At 40.9% G+C, this 20,047-nt stretch overlaps 1 protein-coding gene across 4 annotated transcripts; it reads right to left on the bottom strand.

The window, feature by feature from the left end:
• Positions 1-220: 220 nt before the first annotated feature.
• On the bottom strand, positions 221-18,003 carry mus302 (mutagen-sensitive 302). 4 transcript variants are annotated; one of them, XM_065219546.1, is made up of 3 exons: positions 17,886-18,003; positions 17,053-17,766; positions 221-2,034 (listed from the first exon to the last, which is right to left on the bottom strand). In XM_065219546.1, the coding sequence occupies exons 2-3, from the start codon at positions 17,624-17,626 to the stop codon at positions 512-514; spliced, it is 2,097 nt and encodes a 698-aa protein (XP_065075618.1). In that variant the 5' UTR covers positions 17,627-17,766; positions 17,886-18,003; the 3' UTR covers positions 221-511. The 4 variants fall into 4 exon arrangements, with proteins under 4 accessions (XP_065075618.1, XP_065075617.1, XP_065075616.1 ...); XM_065219545.1 differs by having other exon boundaries at positions 17,053-17,769; positions 17,890-18,003; XM_065219544.1 differs by having other exon boundaries at positions 17,890-18,003.
• Positions 18,004-20,047: the final 2,044 nt, after the last annotated feature.

The following is a 20,047-nucleotide window of genomic DNA, read 5'->3' as shown; positions in this document are numbered from 1 at the left end:
TTCTTGTGTTCTTCTACCTTATTTCGAAAACATATGTCTATTTGCGCAAATATTTATCAAATATGCTTTTCCCCAGAAATCCTCATTTAACAACCAAAATCCGATGAAGAGGTTAAAAAATAAATAAATAACTGATGAAGAGAAAATACGGCAAATGTGAGGTGGTAGGTAGACCTTCGAGAATCCCATCAAAGCTGTCATCCAATCAAATCCTACACCGTATAAGCACGTACTCGTATTGATGGCTTTTATTTGTACGAATGCAGTTTATCATTTAAAAAAAATCACTCAACTAACCTAGCAACAGTGGTCATCGTGGATTTGGTACATTTTATTTCGTGAAGACTATATTATACAGTTAATACGCACGGACACGGACAATAACAGGCGAACCAAACGGGAAACCTTTCGAAAGTTCACCATTTTGCGCTCCCCGTATCATTAAACTCAACAACACAATCGTTTTATTGTACTTACATGCGCCCGTCGCCGCGTCTCATCCTAACCACTACTAATCAGAATAGGCCCTGTACACTCGGCACTTGCTGTCCGACAGTGCTGCCAGGAAGATCTGGTTCGATTCGTAGATTGGACACAGATCCCACAGGACATCGGACACCGGAAGACTTTGCAGGCGTTCGTTGTCCTTGCTAGCACTCCAGGTCGCAAGCTGGCGGTCGTCCTGCAGGTATGCCGCCATCACAGTGTTGTTCTTGTCTAAGCTGATTTGAGCACTACGAACCATGTTGGGCTCAACCGAAGAACCCGCGATGGTATGAACAATATGCAGCGCACATATGGAGTCCAGTTTAACCAGGCTGGCAAGGATGTAGCGTGCTCTCGAATGGCGACTGCTCGGTCGGGTGGTCAGCATAATGTAGCCAGTCTTTTCGGAATAGTTCATGGCAGTAAACGGACCATCTACGTTCAATCGAGTGGATTCGACCCTCTGGGCCGCGGTGTACTCGAAGAACCAGCAAGATGTCAACTTACACACGAGGAAGCCACCGAAGGGAATGGAACTACTTGATGACACCGGGCAGATGTTGATTATAGGAGAGCAATCGCCCTCTGTTCGGAACTCTTCCACGTAGTGACTGCTGTTTCGGATGTCATATACGTACACCGCGCCAGATTGGGTGCCTAGGTACAGGAATTTGCTTCTCTCCCGATCGAAGGCACAGGACCACACGTTCGCATCGGAGGGCATGAAAGTAACAACCGATCGACTGTTAAACGAAAACAGCTTCACGCACCGTTCGCTGGTGGCAGCCGTAAATAGTTCGTCCTCGACGTCAATACTGATATCTCGTATCATCTTACCGGAAATGTGAAGCACCGACGAATGCTGGAATGCTGGTATGTCGATGAACTTGATCGAATAGCCGGGAAACAGATTCTGGGTAGATTTCTGTGAGATCAACAGGTGGTGTCTTTTGCTGCCGTATGCCATTACCCGGCAACCTGGCTCCCGACATAGGTCCATTGTCTTATCCAACGCAATTTTGTAGTTCCGTAACGCTTTAGCGACACTCGTAACTTCTCCCATCAGGGAAGCGTTCGTTCTCAGCTCTCCTCGTTGTTCGTAATCTTTCAGCTTTAGCCGCAATTCGTTTGCTAGCGTCCTCTGCAGTTCTAGCTCCATACTGGCCACCTGCAGCTCAACGGCTAACTTACTTACTTTCATTTTTTCCTCTTCCACCTGATGCCTCAGCCGCATTTCTTCGGAATTGTCCAACGCTTTGACCGCCTTGGCATACAGATGCCGAATATCTCTGAGGTGTGCCTTGGTTTTACACGTCGCACAGGAACGGCTCTGCATCGGATTGTCCTGAAGCCAGCGTTTGATGCACATGTATCCGAAGAGGTGACCACATTTCAGCGATACCAACCGATGTTCGCCGGTCAAGGTCCAGCTGTCCAAGCAAATGGAACAGATCGTTCCGTCATCGTCATCCTCGTACTGCTGATCGGCGGCACTGGACGACGGTGGAGCTGCTGGTTTCTGAGGGGTCAACGTCCGTCGCCGTTTACCTACAATTAGGAAGATAATATAGTATGTAGTGCATACTTTAGGCCAACGTCGTTCACTATATGCCGGATGGGGTATAACCCTAAGAAATATAGGAAAGTAAGGTACACTAATAAAATTTCAAAGATTGTTTTTATGTGTCCTACACTTGAATTTTTGCAATGTGATCAACAAATGATATCTATGTGTCGGACACATACTTAATATGTGTACACATAAAAGCCATGTGTGACCACACATACTAATTAATTTGACTCATAAATTTCATGTGTACTTCTGAGTGCATTCTGTTTATGTGTGGTCACTTAAAAATCATGTGGAATTTCACATGGAAATTCGTCAATAAGAATGTGTGGAATTTTTTGAGTGTAGGTCTATACTATCGTCACCTTATCTACCTACCTAATATTCACCTGAAGTTTTTAAGATTATCATTATTTATTTATTTATTTCAATTTTATGAATTACAATTACACTCCCTTATTCTGCGAGTCACGTGACTCTCTGTCACCGGTGAGGTCGACTCTCCGTGAAAATCAAATGCACTGACTCGCAGAACATGGGGATTGTGTTGGTCTATTGTATACTCATGAACAAGTTACAAAAATAAGCATGGAAGGAAAAATTTTATTTAGAAAAAAAGACGAAGCATAATTTTAATATCAAGAAGGGGGTTTGAAGACAACAAACAACTCATGTGGAATTTAGGTATCAGTCGCAGGAGCCAATCGTCTATTCTCTCGACACCAGAGAGCCTGTGAACATCCTCGGTAGGGTGGAAATGATCCAAGTTCAGCATCATCTTCAGTAATCGCTTTTGCTTGATTTATATTTTGTTGCGGTGGCTTTTAGCACCTAGCAGGAAATCCATATGCAACCGTAGGCCGGAATATGGTTTTGTATAGCAGAAGCTTAGTGATGGGATCGAAGCGCGAGAATCGATTCACGAACGGATAAAGTGTTTTAGTACGTTTGTCGTATTTCTGGATGCTACGCCTACGAGTGAAGAAAATTACCTGAGACTTGGTAGGATTTGCTTAAAGCTGGGTTTAGACTAGGCAAGTCAAATGATCAACTCAGTTGAATTTAATTGGCTTGAAAAGTTGAGCCTGGTTCAACTTTTTTATCAATTCAAGTGAGTTGATCAAGTCAATTGACTTGCCCTGCCTAAACTCTTCCACTATTCCTGGTACTCCTGGATCGCGTCCTGCGCTTGCTGCAATTTCACAACAACTATGTTGGTATCACGATGTGAGTGAGGGTAAGAATCCGGTGTCATCCACGAAAAAGTAGTAGTGAACACCGTTCACTCTGATGAGGTCAGTTGAGAAGATGTTCTACAGAGATGAACTCAATACAGAACCCTGACCCTAGTAGCACCCTTGTTATAAATTGGTGTTGGAAACTTCTATACGACTTATTTCAGTTATAAACAAGTTGCAGCTACTTTTTGGGCATAATTGTGCTACTTGGGGAAGAACTCCGTAAGGAACGCTCATCCGGTCAGATGTGCACCCATTGACCAACACTTGAAAAGTTCGATCCTTTAAGAAATATGGATTGCGAGATGGACCAAACTATGGTATTAGCCGTCTGTAAAGACAATCACAAAGAAAAAAAAATATGGATGTCTCCACAGCTTCAACGGTAGCCGGATCGCTAGTCATTTGGTTATTGTGTGATTTTGCAAAGTTTTCGGTAAGCAGTTTTGCTTTTTCAGTTGGTGTAGCGTACAGCGTATCACCATAGAGGTAACTCTAATGCCGTTTTAGTTTGGTGAACCAGGTTCGAAACTGGGTTAGTTTCTTCAAACTATCACTCTCGCGGTGAACTGAAATGTTGCGTACATGTGTATGTGTGACTTGAAATAGAAAAGTCAAAAAGGCAATGACAGCTAGCTGCCAAGGGATTCTTTAACATCAGTTTTCAGTTTATATATTTTTTTTCTTTATTAAAGAGATTTTTAGCCATAGGCTAGTTCATCTCTTAAGTTTATATATGCACTGGGCATTCTATTGCTCGCTGCTGATTGAGTCCGCTGCCAAGCTGATTAACACTAATTTATGACCATGAAGGAGACATAATCCAACAGGATGATTACATATCCTTGAGTAATAAGGACAGTAAGCAGCAGAATCGGTATTGAAATAGCATATTTCGTCTTTGCTCAAAATTGTATGCAGTTCAACAAAACAGCATATGTCGCGTACCACAATTAAAAATTGACATTACTTGCGGTAATTCGGGATATTCATAAAACCGTTTTCAGACAGTCTGAGGATTACATGTTATAGCTATGCTCAAGATTCTATGCAATTTAGAAAAAAAATTGTGTATTTCTAGGATGACTTTCAGGAATTGACCGTTGCCTGGTGATTCCGGATATCTGGAGATTCGTTTGCCTGGCACCCAGTAACAGCATCGGTATGAGGATTGCATATTTCATCTATGCTCAATATTCTATGCAAATTACAAAAAATCTCTTATCTCTAGGCTGGCTTTCAAGAATTGACCGTACACGGGGTTTTCCAGGAATCTTCAGACCATAATCCTCTCACTAGTATTCCCGGTCCGGCTGGCCAACTACAAGTTCAATCGATTTCCTATCGGTTTTGCTGAAAAGCCAATACCTTTTAAATTAGGGCACAATTTCAAAATTTGATGGACGCATTGCTGAGAACCAACCGTGCCAACATGAATCGATTCGGTTTTTCCGATCCGGTTGACCAAATGCAGGTCCAACCAGGTAAATTTCTATTTCATTTGAAAGTACATTGCTATATAGGGGAATTTACGTATTCTCGTCAATCTAAGCAGCGTCCGAACTCCTATTAGCGATTTCTCAGCGTCACACACATACATGACAGGTTTGTTTGTTGACATTTATCTGCTGCTTGCTGTTCTACCAATTCCAATCGACAGAATTGATCAAAACGGGTTGAACATGTTTTTACAACGCTCCAAACTTCTCAGGTGAGAGTGACTATTGTCGGCAGTCTCTTTTTCTTCGGCACCCTTTCCATTTGAACTGGTATAACAGAAATTCACAGTCGTAAAAATGTAATTAGATTTAAGCTGAAAAGGTAAGGAATCGGCTTAATACATTCAGCGAAGAGTTTTGATGGGAAAATACAGTGAAATAAACGTTTCAATTTCGGTTGCCGAAAACAGTCAATGGGTGCCGAAGCCATAATTTACCCTATATATATATATCGAATGGTGGCTAAATTACAAAAATAGATCATCACAATCCCATGAACCAACCATGCTAACATGAATCGATATGCTGTTTGCAGTCTTGGGCTTCTGGCTGTTAACGGATGTCCCGGCTTTTCTAAAGGACCAGCGTGAGGCCATGGATGGTCCAAATTAAAGAGACTGAATTGGGTAAAGAGGCGACATCTTATCCATTTGACAGGTCTTCTGCTCGATTGGAATAACTTTTCCTATGACTTTGACAGATAATTGATTGTTTCAATTTGGACATATCGTCTCTTTATAAATTAAGGCTCTTTAGTCCAAATAATGTTTACACATCGTATGTAACTATTCAAGTAAAGTAAACGAAATTTGAAAAAAAAAATCGCGAGGATTTAGATTGATTTTTATGATTGGACCAATTTTACGGGTGTTCTGGATCTTCTGGAGACTACTTCTCCCGGAGTAAGCGATGTCTCATATGGCTCATATGGCACATGGCGCAGCATCATATTTTCTCAAAAAAATCTTCGCAGAACAGCCGGTTTCCATTCTCCCGGAACCACTCCGGTTTGTAGTTGATTCATGATGACCAAATGGAATTCTGACCGCTTAAATGGCAAAAAGAGGTTTGTACAGTTAGATGACTCGCACTTCTCTTGCTGCAGTTATACTGAAAATCGCACTCAAATTGTGAATTTTATTGCGGAAACAATATTGGATTTTAAAAGACCCAGAAGCCGGACGAGTGATTTTTTTTTATTTCTTAGTCACTGTACGTGCTCAAAAACTCTTGAAACTTTCCCAGAAGTTTGGAAAAGTCACCAAATTTCAAGATCATCGAGCTTTTGGCTTCAGAGATACAGTCATTTGAATAGCGCATTTGGGCCGAAAAGACCCGAATTTTATCGCAAGGTAAATATTGATATAAAAGTTCATAACAATTCAATATTTTCTGTCTGACTTTTACCCATACCATAAGTTTTGAATGTATGCGTGAAACTGATGAACCTCGAAAAAAATTCGGGATCGAACCTAGTCGTTTTTCAGGTTGCTTGGTGGTGAACCTAGGTTGGTAACTGGCGTTCAAACAATCAGTTTGACAGCTCTTAGGTTGCAACCCGGGTGAGGGTTCGCTTCAAACTAAAACGTTAGACCAGCAGGTCCCGAAGAAACGTGCTCAACTTTTTGGCTTCAGCTCTAGCAATGAGGTACAAAGAGAGGTGAAGCAGATCGTGAAATATGGTTGTATTAGTAATCCAAAAAATCAACGTAAATGCAATTAGTGACGTCACTAATTGCTTGTATCATACAGGGGTTTTACTCACACAACTTAACCGACTGCTTCACCTCGGTAATCCAGCTTATTGCAGCTCTAGTACTATCTTCGATCCCAAGCTAATCGATACACCCCTCGAAACATTTGAAAATCCACGAACCCCTCATTTTATCTGTCAAGCTTTCATAGCGAATCAAAACAAACATAGCGTAGTATAGAATTTTGATTAGAACGGGGTACGTTAATCGTTTGCTTGGTACCAATAGGCTAGTCAAGTAGTGAGCCAATTTAAAATCGTTAGTTTCCACCGGTTGGTGTTAGTGTGTGGTTCAGGAGATCCCGTTTGACTAACTTCGGAAGTAACCGGCAGATGATTTGATGACAGTTCATTGAAGGCCACAGGTTTTGTCATGTTGAACAAATTGTTGGACAGCACAAAATCTAGAGTGAAAGGGCTTCCACGACCAAATGGATGGAATGTTGGGGTATCTGGGTAATGGATGTATAATCCAGAACGAGCCGCTACATGGTACAGTAGATTGCCAACTTTGTTGCTTTTTGAGCAGTTCCAGAAGCGAAGCCTAGCGTTGAAGTCGCCGACCATGAAGAAAGGATCGGTTCGATTGCACAAACTGTAACCGCAGAACAAAAGGGGAAGTGCAAACAAATCGGTGAATCAAAAAGTGGTAAGCAAGCGATGCGCACTCACACTATCGTAGCATGCTGCATATCTTAACTGCAGGCAAAAGATGTCTTCTACCGCTAGGTGCGCTAGTGTTCGCCAATAAAAAGTGGAGCCACTTGCTGATCCGAAGTTCCACTTCTGTTCCGTGGTATGATCATTGACACCGCCTACCTCCAGAAAGTAAGCATCTATAATGTGAAGCTGGTGATCCTCCACGGAAATAGAGATACCTGCAGCTTCAATTGGTAGTAATGTTGAGTTGACTGAACTTGACACCTTTACGCACAGCTAGTAGAACCGTAGAGGTAACTCTAAGACCAAAAGGTCCCGAAGAAACGTGCTCAACTTTTTGGCTCAGCTCTGGTACTATCTTCGGTCCCAAGCTATTCGATGTACCCCTCTAAACAAAGGAAAATCCTCGAACCCCTCATTTTATCTGTCATACTTTTAAAGCGAATCAAAACAAACATATTGTAGTACTAGAATTTCTCCTAGAATGGGGTACGTTAATCTATTTGCTTGGGACCAATAGGCTAGTCAAGTAGTGAGCCAATTTAAAATCGTTAGTTTCGTATTGATTGTTGGTAGAACTCCTCCTTCTCTGTCAGACTCACCTCTTGAACAAGAGTTGTTAGGGCGCAACCAAGTTTATTTAACGACTGCTACGTCTATGTTGCGCTGTTGTAATAAGTTAAACTAGACATTATAAACCTACTTGATTATTAGCTCTGATAGGGCCAGAATTTTTTGCTGCTTCGGGCGACGTGCGACAGCGTTACAGACACTTGAACAAATCCGTTGCCAAACACAGAAATTCAGTAGCCGTAAACAAATCAGAATGTTTTATTTCACCTGTCTGCGTGCTCATGCCTTGTAGAACTTGGGAATAGATAAAACCTCTAGCGGCGTTCGAGTTGTTGTCGTGAGGTTTGTGTACAGATGTCAACGGTGGTGGCCGGTTTGATTGGGTTCTTTAAGGGTATTGAGGAAAATACATATTCGTAATCTGCATTAAAAATGGAACCCAAACCCAAAATTTCATCAATTTTAGTACACTGGAACTATTTCAAATAAGTACGATTACATTTGCAAAAATCACCTTATTTGCGCCCCTCGGTGTCACTTTGTATGGGAGCGTGCTGTCAGTTTGTTAGTTTAGTGTCAAACAGTGAAGTCATTATTTTGCTTTAAATCTTGATTTAAAAATCGAGATGAAAGTGTGTAAGTTTGAAAAAAATATCGCTGTGCTCAGAAAACGAAGCTCTTTCAGATGATGTATAAAAAACGATATTTTTTTCAAAATTAAAGAACCTTGCGGCTAGGGCATTCTCGAAAGTTGGCTGTATGATTACCGCTACAGTTAGCACAGCGGATTTGGCTTCGTGTGGGTGACAAAGTAGTTCTGCATCGCATGTCCAAATCGCTGGCAACGGTGACATTGTACCTCATCTGTAAGTCTCCTGTAGAAAAATCTCCATTCCACAATCACATTAACCAGAGCTTTGATACGCTACAGCTCCAGCAGTTTAACCGAACCCTTTGTGAAGTATAGCAGATAGAGAACACTTTCTTCTGGTCCTATCTCCGTTTGTGAAAATATTTTCACGTCTGATGGCAGGACACCATTTGCCTCTAGCTCATCCTTTTGCTCGGATAGCTCAAACAGTGGTAGGCCAGAGAGGGGTCTCCACTCCTGAAGTATCGTACCAAACGTATAATTTGCAGTCCAACAATCTCAGATCGTATAATAAATTGGCATTTATCGGATGAAATTTCGTTATCTGATCATATGCAAATTATGTTTGAATTCACGGTTAATGATGTATTAAAGGAAACTTACAGAGATCCTCGTAAAACAAATTGGGAGCTATACAGCTTCAGTCTTCAGAGTCAAAATGAGCCTATTTTACAGGATTTTGATTCAATTTCTAAGCTAGAAAAAGCTGCTAATTGCTTAATAAGCAATATAAATCAGGCTTATAATATTAGTTCCTCTGCAAAGGTTCGCACGACTAACAGAAATGTGCCATGGTGGAATGATAGATTAGAAAAACTAAGGAAAAGGGCTAGGAAACTATTCAATTCTGCCAAATGCACAGCAAACTGGTCTCAGTATAAAGAGGCTCTAAGTGAGTATAACAGAGAAATAAGAAGATCCAAGCGAAAAGACTGGAGGCACATGTGTGAAAACATAGAAAGCACTCCTGAAACTGCAAGGCTTCATAAAGTTCTATTAAAGGACCATTCTACCGGCCTGGGAGCTCTTAAAAAAGCTGATGGCTCTTTTACTATAAATGCAACAGAAACTTTGGAAATTCCAGGGTCTAGTCCTACTACTGACTGCATACAAGATACATCTCTAAGATGTGAAGAACAAAATGGTACTACTAGAATGAATAACTCTTGTGAACTAGTAGTGTTCAACAAGGAGGCTGTCAATCTAGCAAACATTCTATTTACAGACTCTAGAATTGAATGGGCAATAGACTCTTTCAGCCCATTCAAATCCCCAGGTGTAGATGGAATTTTTCCAGCACATATCCAAAAGTGCAAAACTTAAATAATTCCTATTTTAATCAAGCTCTTCAACTCGAGCTTTCTTCTAGGATACATACCAAAAATATGGAGGCAAGTCCGGGTGGTGTTCATACCTAAGGCAAACAAAAAAGACAAAACTTCACCGAAATCATTTAGACCAATAAGTCTTTCATCAATATTTTTGAAGTTAATAGAAAAACTTATAGATGAATATGTCAAATCAGATGTTCTTCGTGGTAACCCACTATGTAGAGCCCAATTCGCCTATCAGTCAGGCAAATCCACCATAACAGCTCTTCATATGCTAGTTACTAAAATAGAAAAAAAAACCTTCACAGCAAAGGAAATTCTATTAGCAGCGTTTCTGGATATTGAAGGTGCATTTGACAATGAGTCTTTTTCGTCAATGATAAACGCCATGAGAAATCGTGGCTTTAATGAAAACATAATTAAATGGATTGTGGAGATGCTATCCAAAAGAGAAATATCAGCTAATCTTGGAGATGCACTAGTAAAAGTAACAGCTGTAAAAGGCTGTCCTCAAGGAGGAGTTCTTTCTCCACTTCTGTGGTCTCTGGTAGTTGATGATCTTCTTTTAACACTCCGAATACGGTGGGTAAAAAACTTTACGCCGACTACGAAGCCTCCGAAAAACGTGTAACGGCAAGTTTGCAATGGCACAACTTAGCCATTTCTTAATGAATTTCAAAAAATGTGGTACCTTTAGAATTCGTAGGGTTTCTACATGATTTTGATTGCAAAAAACTTGAAAATAGAGTCGTCTACTTTTTTAAAAAGCGAAAAGAGTTGTTACACGTTTTTTTGAAAGGTGTGTTTGTAGGGTTTTGCAAGTGGCGCAAGATCTGTAATTTAGATTAATGGGCACAAATGTTCACAATTAGCCAGAATACAGTCATGGTTCCTATCTATGGATCCTGGAGACAACGGAACGGTTCTCGAAAAATCCGGAACTTCCGTAAAAATGGTCAATCCATGATCCAGATCCTAGAGCTCTGCGGTTTTTTTGAAAACATTAGGAACTGTGATACAAAAAAATATTTGGGGTCGTGACATAAACCTGTAACTGGATGGCCATGGGACCGTCCTTCGGAAGATCCGGAACATCCGTAAAAGTGGACCATCGATGAAACTGATCCTAGAGCTCCGTTTTTTTTAACATTAGGATCTGTGATATAAGAATGAATTTGGGTCATGGACCCAGATGGCCATGGGACCGTCCTCCGGAAGATCCGGAACATCCGTAAAAGTAGTAAATCCACGATCCTGATCCTAGAGCTCCGCGTTTTTTTTTATAAACATTAGGAACTGTGATGATAGAAAGAATTTGGGCTTGTGACATAAACATGAACCTGGATGTCCATAGGACCATCCTCCGGAAGATCCGGAACATCCGTAAAAGTGATCAATCCATGAAACTGACCCTAGAGCTACGCGTTTTTTAACATTAGGATCTGTGATATAAGAATGAATTTGGGTTATGGACCTTGATGGCCATGAGACCGTCCTCCGGAAGATCCGGAACATCCGTAAAAGTGGTAAATCCACTCTTCTGATCCTAGAGCTCCGCGTTTTTTTTTAACAGTAGGAACTGTGATGATAGAAACTATTTGGGGTTGTGACATAAACATGAACCTGGATGTCCATAGGACCATCCTCCGGAAGATCCGGAACATCCGTGAAACTGGTCAATCAATGAAAATGATCCTAGAGCTCCGCAGTTTTTGAAAAAAAAAAAACACTAAGAACTGAGATGATAGAATGAATTTGGGATCGTGATATAAACGTGTACCTAGAAGGCCATGGGACCATCCTCCGCAAGATCTAGAAAATCTTTAAAAATGGTCAATCCTAGAAACTGATCCTAGAGTTCTACGGTTTTTTCGAAAGCATGTGGAACTGCGATTTAAGAAAGAATTCTGGGTCATGACATAAACACGTACCGGAGACGAACCAGCCCACAATCTCCTTAATAAAGTTTAAAAATCACGGCCCTGGATGGCCATAGGACCGTCCTCCGGAAGATACGGAACATCCGTAAAAGTGATCCAGAGGTTTCTTATATCACAGTGTTTAAAAAAGAACTGCAGAGCTCTAGGATCAGTTTCACAGTATGATAAATTTACGGATGTTCCGGATCTTTTGGTGGTCAGTCTTATGGCCATCTGGATCCATGTTTATGTCACGACCCTAAATTCTACCTTAAATCGCAATTCCAAGAGTTTTCGAAGAAAAAAACCACGGTTTTTTTTCACTGTTTCATCGATGATCCACTTTTACGGATGATCAGGATCTTCTGGAGGACGTTCCAGTGGCCATCCAGGTTCATGTTGATGTCTCGACCTTAAATTCTTTCATATATCACAGTTAGAAGTGTTTTCGACAAAACTACGGAGCTCTAGAAACAGTATCATGGATGGACCATTTTTACGGATCTTCCGGAGGACTGTCCCATGGTCATTCGGTTCCATGTTTATGTTAAAACTCCAAATTCATTCTAATATCATAGGTCCACGGTTTTTCGTTCTTGGATCAATTTTATGACTTGCAATCGGGCTAAGGCCTTGTTGTCCTCTGCTGTCCGAAGAAGTCGTATCCACTCTACTATCCACATGGCCAGACTTCGCCAGCCTCGTAGTCTGCGAAGGGTCCGCAGGTAGCCTTCTACTTGGTCGATCCACCTTGCCCGCTGCGCGCCTCTTCTTCTTGTTCTTGTTGGGGCATTTTCACTGCGTCGTCGTGCGACATTCTTACGACATGCCCAGCCTACCGTAGTCGCCCAATTTTTGCAATGTGAACGATGGATGGTTATCCCAACAGCTGGTGCAATTCTTGGTTCATTCGACTCCTCCACGTTCCGTCATCCAAGAGCACGTTTGTCCTCCACGAGCATAGTCACAGTCTCGTGGCTGTAGACGACCACCGGTCTAATCAGCGTCTTTTAGATAGTCAACTTCGTGGCGAATTTTATTCGACCGGAGCGTCCTCCGGAGTCCAAAGTAGGCACGATTCCCTGCCATAATGCGTCTTTGAAATTCTCTGCTGGTATCATTTTCGACCAGTGAGCCCAAATACACGAACTCATCTACCACCTCGATTTCGTCACTGTCAATCTGAACTCGGGGTGGGAGGCTAACATTGTATTCCCTAGAACCTCTTCCTTTCATGTATTTTGTGTTTAATGCGTTGATGGCAAGTCCAATCCACCTAGCTTCCGCCTTCGGTCTGATGTACGTTTCCGCCTTCGTCTCAAAGTTCCATGCCATGATGTCGATGTCATCGGCGAAGCCAAGAAGCTGGATGGACTTCCTGAAAATCATGCCACTCGTGTTTATCCTTGCTTTTCTGATCACACATTCTAACGCAATGTTGAATAGCAGACACGAAAGTCCATCACCTTGCCGTAACCCCCTTCGAGATCAAAGGGACTCGAGAGTGTCCCCGATACTCGAACAATGCACATCACTCGATCCATCGTTGCCTTGACCAATCGCGTCAGTTTATCTGGAAATCCTTACTCGTGCATAATCTGCCATAGCTGATCACGATCGATTGTGTCGTATGCGGATTTGAAATCGATGAACAAATGATGTGTAAGCAAGTTGTATTTGTGGCATTTCTGCAGAACCTGCCGAATCGCGAATATAAACACATGAATCCCTGCTGGTATTGCCCAAGAAATCTCTTGCAAATGGTGACAGGCGGCGGCGTATAATTTGGGAGAGTACCTTGTAAGCGGCGCTCAGCAGTGTGATCGCACGGTAGTTGCAGCAATTCAACTTGTCCCCCTTTCTGTAGATTGGGCATACAACACCTTGCTTCACTCCTCCGGTAATATTCCCTCCTCCCAAATCTTGGCAATTACCCAGTGCAGCGCTCTAGCCAGTGCTTCACCACCGTATTTTAATAGCTTACTTGGTTGTTGATCTACACCAGTTGCTTTGTTGTTCACCAGTCGACCGATCTCCTCCTCAACTTCTTGAAGATCAGGGGCCAGTATCCTGACGTCTTCTGCACGGGCTGCAAGGTCTATTGCCGTGCCACCTTCGTTTTCTGCTGCATCACCGTTGAGGTGCTCGTCATAGTAATTCTTCCACCTCTCAATTCTATGGAGTGACCATTTTACGGATGTTGTTGATCTTCCGGACGACGGTCCCATGGCTTTCTATCATGTTTAAGTCACGATCACAAATTCATTCTTATATCACAGTTCCTAATGTTATTGGAAAAAAAACTTCGGAGCTCTAGGATCAGTTTAATTGATTAACCTCTTTTATGGATGTTCTGGACTTACCAGAGGATGGCCCCATGGCCATTTGGGTCCATGTTTATGTCATGACCCCAAAATATTTCTTATATCGCAGTTCCACATGTTGTCGAAAAAAACCGTAGAACTCTAGGATAACTTTCGAGGATTGACCATTTTTAAAAAGATGTTCTAGATCATGCACACACCTTTCAAAAAAACGTGTAACAACTCTTTTCGCTTTTTAAAAAAGTAGACGACTCTATTTTCAAGTTTTTTGCAATCAAAATCATGTAGAAACCCTACGAATTCTAAAGGTACCACATTTTTTGAAATTCATTAAGAAATGGCTAAGTTGTGCCATTGCAAACTTGGCGTTACACGTTTTTCGGAGGCATCGTGTTCGGAGTGTTAAAGTTAAAGCATCAAGGATCTGAAGTAATCGGATTTGCTGACGACATTGTTATTATAGTTCGCGGAAAATTTGATAAAATTGTATTTGATAGAATGCAAAAAGCATTAAAATTTACACTATCATGGTGCACACAAGAAGGACTGAACATAAATCCTACGAAAACATCAATTGTACCCTTTACCAAAAGACGTAGAGTCTCTACCACTGATCTTAAACTAGGAGATGTTAAATTATCACTGTCGTCAGAAGATAAGTATTTGGGAGTAATCCTAGATAGTAAACTCTGCTGGAACAGACACATGAAACAACAAATAGAAAAAAACAACAAATGCTTTTTGGGTCTGTAAAAGATCATTTGGTAAAAAATGGGGTCTAAAGCCGAAGATGATACATTGGATCTACTCGGCTATTGTTAAACCCAGAATCACTTATGCATCACTAATCTGGTGGCAGAAAACCAGACAACAAACGGCACAAGTTAAATTGAACAAGTTACAAAGACTTGCTACTCTTTCCATTACTGGAGCAATGCGTAGTACTCCTTCGAAGGCATTAGATGCTCTACTCAATATTCTCCCTTTACATCAATTTATTCAAATGGATGCAATGAAAAGTGCTCTGAGGCCCAAACGGTCCATGAATTTCTTTGATGGAGCATTTTAAAAGAGTTTCAAATAAGTCCACTAATTTTAATGAATGAAGACTGGATGTTAAAGCGTAACAACTTCAATCACCAATTCAAAGTTCCTGAAGTGACTCGTTATGATTGGAATACAGGAGAGCCATCTTTTCGTCCTGGGTCAATAGTATTCTATACGGATGGATCGAAACAAGATAATATGGATGGGGCTGGAATAAGTGGTCCTGGGATAAGCCTATCGGTGCCGATGGGAAAATGGCCAACAGTATTTCAAGCTGAAATATATGCCATCCTAGAATGTGCCACGATTTGCTTAAAAAGAAATTATAAAAATGCAAACATATGTATTTGTTCAGATAGCCAAGCAGCGTTGAATGCTCTAAAGTCCAAAACTTGCACTTCAAAACTGGTTTGGGAATGCACTAAGCTATTGCAGTATTTGTCCTACTGTAATAAGGTTAACCTATACTGGGTTCCTGGTCATTGCGGAATCGAAGGGAACGAAAAAGCTGATCAATTGGCTAAAGTGGGATCATCAATGCAATTTATTGGACCTGAACCATTTTTAGGATTATCTTTTTGTGCTCTTAAAATGGAGTTCAATAACTGGGAAAGAATAAAGGTACAGTGCAACTGGAATAATACCTTAAATGCCCGGCAATCAAAACGTTTCATAGAGCCCAACGCTTTGCACACACAAAAACTGCTGACCTTATCGAAACACGATTTGAGTACATATACTGGTTTGATTACAGGACACTGTCCTAGTAAATATCACCTTAAACTTATCGGAAATGTTGATGAAGACAGATGCCGTTTTTGTAAACTAGAGAGTGAGAGCTCTAAACATTTGCTGTGTGACTGCGTTGCACTATTTCACAAACGACGTATATATGGAACCCTGAGAAATCTGGGCTGCTTCTCCCAATCAAGTTATACATTTCATAAGGAATGCATTACCTGTTTGGGATAATTGCCAACAACAGTAGTGGTGGCTGCTAATATAAATAGCATCTTACCATTGCGTTACGGCAAAATCAAAAGATGATACACCACAATAGATCAAAGTTATGGTCGCGGTGGTATTATGTCTCCAACACAGGAAAAAAAAACGTATAATTGAATCGTAAACGCCGAAATCATGGATGGATGTTTTCTACTCGATAGGCCCAAAATGGGCGATTAGGCCGAAGGAGTTCTCTGCCCTACCTACAGACCACAGAAAAAAGGATTGGGTGTATATTTCCCTTCTGACTGAGGAAATGCAGCGATGTAGGAATTTTCATTTTTACATCCACGTACACCAGTATACATATTGAAGCACAGATCTGCTGGGATTCTTTGATTGATCTCTTCATGATTAATTTAAATAATTATATCTTTGAAAATTCTCAAGAAAACCCCTCATTTGTATACATCATAGTAAAGGGAAAAATTAGGGCATTCATTTGGCTTGGCATATTAAAAAAATTTTGGCGGCCATATTTAATTTGGCCGCCATATTGGATTTATTTTTAAAAATGCGTTTATTTTGAGCTTAGCTTCTACCGATTTTAAAAACAAGCAGGCCATTAGAAAGCTGAGACTTGTTCCTATAAGATGCAGTTCAAATTTCGATGTAGCAATTAAGATCGGCTGAAGGTAAGCGTAAGAAAAACGTATTTTTAACAATAAATCCAATATCAATATACAATTCAATATGGCCGCCAAAATTGTTTAACATTTAAAATGAAAGCCCTAACTTCTCCTATTCCAATGACGTATAAACTTGTGGGGTTTTCTAAAGCATTTTTAAAGAATAATTATTGAAATGAATCAAGAATACGCAAAAATTGAGCCCTACTGAAAACTGTTAGAGCCCTTGCTACCGAGGACTCCATCAAGTTAACCTTTGCCGATCGATTTTTTTTTAGTTTCATAACTAGAACTTTTGAATGAGCACAACTCAAACGTTTTTGAGAACCTCGTGCAAAAAGAAAAAAAAACTAAAACAATACTCACGACCTCGCGGTGTTTCCGTAAGATTCCTCGAAGTAGACGGTCCAGCTTGGGGCTCTTGACCGTGTCCTCCCATTCGCAATGTATCCTCGATCAGCACAATCGGACTTTCCATCATTGCAGCCGTTGTAGCAGCTGAAACTGCTGCTGCTGCACTGCTCCCTTCGTCCTCATCGCCTCGTTCACTATCATCCTCCAGAATTTCTATTGTCGCTTGCACTTCCGGAACGGGTTCCACCATCAAACTGCTGTTCAAAATCACCACAGGCGACATAAAGCTAGGCTGTTGAACTCGGGCCAGATCGATTTCCATATTTATCGTCGGTTGATTGATGAACATAGCAGCGCCTTGCTCTTGAGCTACATCTTCAGGAGGTTCCGACCCTACGGGAACTACATCCGCTGGAACGTAGAAATCTTCTTCCGATTGCTCCAAAACCTCTACTTCCTCGCTTGATCGGGCTACACTCTCCACGCCATCCGTAGTGGATCTGGGTTGAACTTGAACCAGCTCTTCCTCAAACAGGTTGGCTGAACCCCCGGAGGTGTCTGGATCAGCTTCTGCTGCCGTTTCCATCGCTTCCTCTAAACTGATTCGAAAGAGACGCAATTTGGCTCGTCACAGTCGTCCACAGTTTCCACCAGATCCGTTTCCCCATCCAAACGCACCTGCATTCGAGACGCACAAATTGTGTTGTATTTGTTGTTTGGAATCAGCTGCTGGGTGGGATCGAGAAACAAAACAAAATCTCATCACACAACCTGACACGAAATAGGAAACTGCACAGCTTTTCCAATGAAATAACTGTAACGAACTCCACAAAAGGAAATCTCACTTACCTTGATGATGCAGTGGTGAAGGTTTTTATTTGAAAATTTTGCACAAAACTCAACGCACAACAGAATCTACTTCCCAGATGCAAACGAATCTTCAAGTTTCCCACACTGACTGAGAGTTTTATGCTGGCAAACGATCGTAAACAAAGAGTTTGACAGCTACATATTCGAGAGCATAGGATTTTGCTCTTCGCTTCGAGAACAAAGAAAATTCGTAGTGCTAAAATAAGGGTTACCATAATCTGCAGTACATTTTGAATAGGTCGAATGTAGCAAATATAAACAAATAATTTTTATTTGTATTTATTGCGAATTTCTCACCAAAGCACCCTAATAAAAAAAATACGATAACCCAAATGATTGAACTATTCCAAAAATGGTTTGGATAATACCCTGAACGCGTCATTAAGCAAAATAAACATATAAATTTTATTAGGGCAGACTCCTTGCATTCGTATTCGCATTGAGCAAGTTGCCGAGGGGAAACAAAGAACCGATGCGTTGAAGTAAAAATGCAATCAAAAGTACTTAAAGTAATTAATGCCTTTTTAAGTAGTATTGACGTTAATGAAATTAACTATCCGTACTTATGTAAAGTATTGAAAATGAAATTTATTTACTTTAATTACGAAAAGTTGACTGTAATTATTTTATTTTTTCCTTGATTTGTTTTTCCGTCGATCTGAGCATCAATGCTACCGACGCCAAGAAGGCAGCTCCCACACCTGGACCCCACCTATTGACCCATCAACTCATGAACCGGGGGCCAACGGGTTTACTTCCCTTCCGAAGGAAGGCGTGATCAGAGATGTTATGCCTCAGAGCATCCTGGCGGCGCCGACTGGGATAAAACCCAGGCCTGCTGGGGTGAGAGGTAATCACGCTTACCACTACACCACCGCAGATGAATCAGCATATAGCTAAAAGTCTCTTTAATAAAGAAACAAACAAAAAACACGACGGAGCTACAGGATAACCAAATCATTTTTCTAGTCAACACATTGATGTTTGCAGCATATCTTTGATATAACATAAACATCAAAACGGCCAAGCCTACTGCGTTGCATTTGCAGCAAAGATGATTCTGTTAAATGATTCGAGTTTAAATAAATCTATTTAAACAGCTATTCATTTCATGAATCTACAGGGGTGGAAGGATGCGTGGACATATCGTACCAAACGCTCCAAGTTATGTTAGAGTGAATGTAACAACAATATGTGATATAATGAATGGTTTATATAATATAGTGCAGCGTTCTCGGTAGCGTTTGTCAATCTTGCTTTTCTCTTTTTTTTTATGAATTCACTCGGTGTATTTCCAGCAACTCCCAATGCAACTCTCTGTCGTGACGTGGCCGGACCGAGGTTTCCAGCCTCGGTCATGGCTACACGAATCGAGGGACACGCACTAGTCTTTCAATACTACACAGCCTGCTGACCAAATATTTAAAATCTTGCCATTACTGCATTAAATACTTTAAATACACTCTTAATTTCAACAAATACTTTAATTACTCTCAAAATTTTATATTTATATTATTTACAATATAGTTAAATAATTTTTCATCACATAAATTATCGTTAATTATTTGTTGATTACTTTCAATACCGCTTGAAGTATTTAAATTCTAATTATTACCATAGAGGTAACTCTAAGACTAGAAGGTCCCGAAATAACGTGCTCAACTTTTTGGCGCAGCTCTGGTACTCTCTTCGGTCCCAAGCTAATCGATTCACCCCTCGAAACATAGGAAAAACCAATAACCCCTCATTTTATCTGTCAAACTTTCATAGCGAATCAAAACAAACATTGCGTAGTACTAGAATTTCAACTAGAATAGGGTACGTTAATCGTTTGCTTGGGACCAATAGGCTACTAAAGTGGTGAGCCAATTTAAAATCGTTAGTTTCGTATTGATTGTTGTTATTACTGTCTTCAAAGTATTTAACTTATTACGATGTAATTTAAATATCACGCACTTATATCTGGAAGGGCGCGCCCCTCGACACGAATCCACAATACAGCTTTCTCGACTTCTAATCCTGCTGCTGTTGCCGCTTCTGCTGCTGCTGTTTCTGCTGCTGCTCTTCCGTCCTCTTCCAAATTCGTCACAAGAATGTCCTCAACGAGCTTAAGTAGCCCGTATTTATACCCTACGTA

Source organism: Ochlerotatus camptorhynchus, unplaced genomic scaffold, assembly GCF_037179485.1.
Source record: "Ochlerotatus camptorhynchus isolate MF236.1 unplaced genomic scaffold, CSIRO-AGI_Acam_v1.1 ptg000105l, whole genome shotgun sequence".
Taxonomy (NCBI): domain Eukaryota; kingdom Metazoa; phylum Arthropoda; class Insecta; order Diptera; family Culicidae; genus Ochlerotatus; species Ochlerotatus camptorhynchus.
The sequence above is the reverse complement of the archived record's forward strand: the minus strand, read 5'-3'. Positions and strand labels throughout refer to the sequence as shown.